At 45.0% G+C, this 4388-nt stretch overlaps 1 protein-coding gene across 1 annotated transcript; it reads right to left on the bottom strand.

The window, feature by feature from the left end:
* Positions 1 to 1036: 1036 nt before the first annotated feature.
* Positions 1037 to 4388, bottom strand: RPL34 (ribosomal protein L34). The gene is made up of 5 exons (XM_064710944.1): positions 4340 to 4388; positions 3710 to 3783; positions 3514 to 3613; positions 2663 to 2766; positions 1037 to 1163 (listed from the first exon to the last, which is right to left on the bottom strand). Exons 2-5 carry the CDS (start codon positions 3772 to 3774, stop codon positions 1079 to 1081), a joined length of 354 nt encoding a protein of 117 aa, XP_064567014.1. The 5' UTR covers positions 3775 to 3783; positions 4340 to 4388; the 3' UTR covers positions 1037 to 1078.

Here is a 4388-nt window from a genome sequence, read left to right as displayed (position 1 = left end):
AGGCAGGGTAAAAAGGCAGCATGCCCTCAGGAGAGACCTGCACGCATGTGAGCCACAGCCTGAGCAAACTCCACAGTGACCTCAGAAACCCCTTCAAGTGGCACTCTCATGGCTCCCAGTAAGCCTCTGTGCCCAGTTATTATTGCTCCTCCTTCCTTACTCTCATGGTAGAGCTCACTACTTTTTGAAAAAAGTTATTGGTTAAAAACAGGTAAAAATAGATGCCTGTCAGATACTAAAAGCAGTTCAAAATTCAGAGTTGGGGCTGAGGAATACCACTCCACAGGCAAAGCAAGAATTATCCTGACTGCATTATAACACTCCTGGACAGCATTAAAGAGACACATTTAATAGAGTTCTATCCAGAACAGAATGAAGCAAAGCCATTTGCACTTTTTAGATTACAATTACATCCTTGATGATAAACCAACAAACTTTGGTTCAAATTTCAATACCAGAGGCCCAAATTGCTACTTTAAAGCAGGAAGCCTTTAAAGGTCTGTCCTAGCTGCACCATGGAGCTCTGCTGGTATCATACCTGTAACTGCTGGCCCAGTAAGACCTAGCAGGATACAGCAGCTGGAGCTTTCTTCCAGAGATTCAGATGTAGCAGGAGGCAACTGTCTGGTGGATACAGCATTGGCTTTGAGAAGCTAAGACTATTCTCTCCCCCTTCTCTTGAGTAATACCACATACAATGAAAAAAAATATCTACCTGAGGTTTATACTAGCTGTCCTCTTCTGTCTTCTTTTTCAAAGTCCTAACTTTTTTCTGAGCCAAGTCCTCCAATGACTAGATAAATGGCTGCTGAAAGAAAACCTGCACTGCTGAAAGTTATTCCAGCCCCTCAACGTGACTGAGCCTGAGCTGAGAGTCCTGTTTAACCAGACTTCCTTCCAGGAGGCAGCACTCAACAGAGCATCCTGACCTACAGGTTCTGTTGCAGTGAAACCCAGCTCTGCACTGTACAACCTGCAAGAAGTAGCAGCAGCTCCTACCAGCTTTGAGTCACACATGGAATGACAGGACACAAGAGAAGTGGAGATCTCATTTATTGGGCTGAAACTACAAATAGATTCACTTTGACTTCTGGCTCTGTGCTTGTGCCTTCAACACTTTCACAACGATCTTCTGCTCCTCGATAAGAAAAGCTCGTTTGATCCTGGAAAAGAAAAACGACTTTAGGATATGTGTCTATTTACTAAAGTATAAACACAAAAAAAACCCAAATTACAATTAGTTTTGCCATCTCCCACATTCATTGCACGTGTGGTGTTAGCTCCACAGTTACATAAAAAGGGAACCCACTGCTGGTCTTGCCAGCAGCAAAAGACAGGGACAGTAGCAACCCATGAACGCAGTAGTTTGGGGATGGCAGCCTACAGTGCCTGCAAATTTAGGGTAAGTGGCTTGGAGGCAAGCAAGGTAATACTTGATGGCTGATCATGGGAAAATTTACCATCCTCACAAACTTCAAAGGCAAAAAGCAGAACTCCTAACTGGAGAATTAATTTAATTCTGTTGAAGTCAGAATTGGTGTGACAAGTCAGCTCTCTTCCTCAGAACTACATGCATCCAGTTATCAAAACCAGGAATACTTTCCCTGCCAGGATTAAAGCTCCTTGCACATCAACAGGGAAAAGCCTAGCAGGTCAAGTCATGCCCAAATATGACTATTTCTGGAAAACATGCAGGGCCACCAGCAGCTGGGACAGATCTGTGCACCAGCATTCACATACCAACAGACTATCTGATGGTTCTGGGCTGACAGCACCAGTGTGCCACACACACTCTTCTACCCTTAAACATTAAAATGCTTTCTGTCAGTATCTGGTGCACATGGCTACCTCTGCAGTACAAAACTGTCAAAGATACCTAAGTAGGTGCAAGAGAAAACCTGACCATTACAGGAAAGGAGGTCGCTGTAATTTCTGGTTTAGGCACAGTAGGAATAAAACATACCCATGCACTAAGAACTACCCACCAAGCTCACAAAGGGTTTGGGAAAACACTCAGAAAGAATGTGGCTTTCAACACAGAAAAGTTATGCTATGGCTCTGCAGCTGTAACAGCTCATCTTCAGTGGTGCCTAATGTAATTCATCTTAGAACTTACACATGCCAAAATAATAAAAAAAAATGCTGGCACTACAGATGAAAAAAAACCTGGCATTAGACTGCTGACCCCAGATTTTCTGTTTACCATTCACAGAGATGACACACTCATGGTCGTGCTTTTCCTCAAACTTGCCAAGGAAGCATAGGATATGCAATTGCTACACAATAAAACTGAATTAAGTGAGGCCGGGCAAAGGCCATTTTAAAGCTTGACCACATAAAGCTGCTTAACACGCAACCAAGTAATACCTGTGAATCCCGAAACACTACAAACAAGTGAAAAATTCAATTAGATCTGCATAAGGCAAAACAGGACCACGGAACAGAATAATCTTTACCGTGGGCAGTCAATACAAAAGTCTCCACAAAGGAGCTCCACATGCAGGAACTCCCTCCAATCCAAGGGACAAAAATCACCCACATCATTGCTTGATGTGCCCCACACTCACATTCTCCATCTCCCCACACCAGGGTCAGACAAGAGCCTTCAAAGTTTGGGAGAGATGTAAAAATTCTGTAAGAGAGCTGGCTTTGTGTGAGTTACCTGTCACGGACACACTTGGCGCACATGGAGCCACCGTAGGCTCTGCTCACGTGCTTCTTTGTTTTTGACAGCCTCATCAGGACTTTGGGGCGCACAGCACGGACCTACAGACGGCAAAAAGTAAGCAAGGGTGTCATGGCACAGAAATTCTTTTTCTCTGACACATAAAAACTAACATCACTTTCATAGTTAAAAAAAAAACGCACAAAAAAACCAGCAACACTTGAGGTTTACTATTCAAGACGCTAAAAAGTGACCAAGGTCACAGCTCACTGCATGGGCCATCCTCAGCATTCCTAAGCTGATCTTTTCATCCCACCACAGGGGTTCAACAAGAGCTCCATTAAAAAACTGGTTATAAAGAAAGACTTTTTTTGAAGACAGGAACTGCTCAAAGATCACCATTACTCAAGCATTCCCATAACTGTTAAAAACAACGGTGTTACTTCAAGGAAACATTCTGAAGAAAAATACATTAGGAACATTAATTCCTTTTTTCTAAATACTTTATAAACTTGGCTTATCCTTTTTTCTGCAAGTCTAATAGATCTAATTTACATTTTTAAATCTGCTACAGAACTGCCCTGTCTAGTTTTAAAAATTTCAGACTTTCTAAACAAGAGTTTATATTTAATAATAATGCAAACCAAGAGCATTAAAAAAAGTTTGAGCTTCCAAAGCTCATTTTGCCAGTAAACTCTACAACATTTGATTTGAACATTTTAAAGAAAAAGGTTATTTCAACAAGAACTGGTCAATTAACAGGCCCGTTGTATACTTGGAAAGGCTCTTTTTTTCTGAAGAAACCCTGCAGCACAGCAACACCCTTAGGTGTTTGTAATCATACTCACACCACGAAGTCGTCCTGGACAAATCCCACATGCTGACTTAGGGGCCTTTCCCACTTTCTTGGTGTAAAGGTAAACAATCCTGTTCCCGGGTGTTCGGGACCTGAACACAGCAGAGAAACACTCAGTTAATGTGACAATCGGAAGGGAAGCATCACCTGTTTACAACAGGAGTTTTCTTACACCGGATCTTACTTACAGTCTGGTCTTGTTGGAAGCTGTGTTGTAGGACAACCTACGGCGGTATGTCAGGCGCTGCACCATTTTTCAGCCCTAAAAAACCAAAACCAAAGGGGCACTAGTTAAGAGGTGGATATCCACACAGGAATTCACATCTCACAGGATCACCCGTACAGAGCCAGATGTGAATCAGCAGCTGCCGATCCCATATTAATAAAACTAAAGCCTTTCCTGATCAGCGACGCCAGCAGAACGCTATTAGAGAACAACAAATCGCCTGACAGCGGGCACGATGCGATCCGCAATGAAATTCACCCGACTAACTGGAACACTGTTCAAACATCCCAGTCTTGCCTGCATTATGTCACGCTCTCCTAAGAGACTGCATAGAGCTTTAGCGCTCCGTATTTTGTAGTCAACAAAAGCTCCACTCGCAGCCCCGGGAGACGCGGGCCCTGCTCGGGAGCCCCACCGCGGAGGCCTCGGCAGGCCCGGCGGCTCTGTCACCGCTCCGGCCCACGCGCGGGCAGCAGCAGCGCCGCCGGCCCATCCCCGCTGCCCCACGGGGCCTCGGATGGCGCTCGCCGCCCGCCGGGCGGCGGATGGAGGCGGATGAGCACCCACAGCCCTCACTCGCCCACCGCCATACCTGGCGCCGCCGGACCCGGAAGAGGAAGCGGAAATGCGCGGGTCAACAT

The sequence above is a fragment of the Zonotrichia leucophrys genome, chromosome 4 (genome assembly GCF_028769735.1).
Source record: "Zonotrichia leucophrys gambelii isolate GWCS_2022_RI chromosome 4, RI_Zleu_2.0, whole genome shotgun sequence".
NCBI lineage: Eukaryota > Metazoa > Chordata > Aves > Passeriformes > Passerellidae > Zonotrichia > Zonotrichia leucophrys.
The sequence above is the reverse complement of the archived record's forward strand: the minus strand, read 5'-3'. Positions and strand labels throughout refer to the sequence as shown.

Excerpts from the sequence above, each read along its gene's own strand:
- RPL34 (XM_064710944.1), bottom strand. The coding sequence starts at position 3,774 with ATGGTGCAGCGCCTGACATACCGCCGTAGGTTGTCCTACAACACAGCT. Across the intron at positions 2,767-3,513 it reads GTCCAGGACGACTTCGTGGT|GTCCGTGCTGTGCGCCCCAA; the intron begins GTGAGTATGATT and ends TGCCGTCTGTAG. Across the intron at positions 1,164-2,662 it reads GCCAAGTGTGTCCGTGACAG|GATCAAACGAGCTTTTCTTA; the intron begins GTAACTCACACA and ends TTTCTTTTCCAG.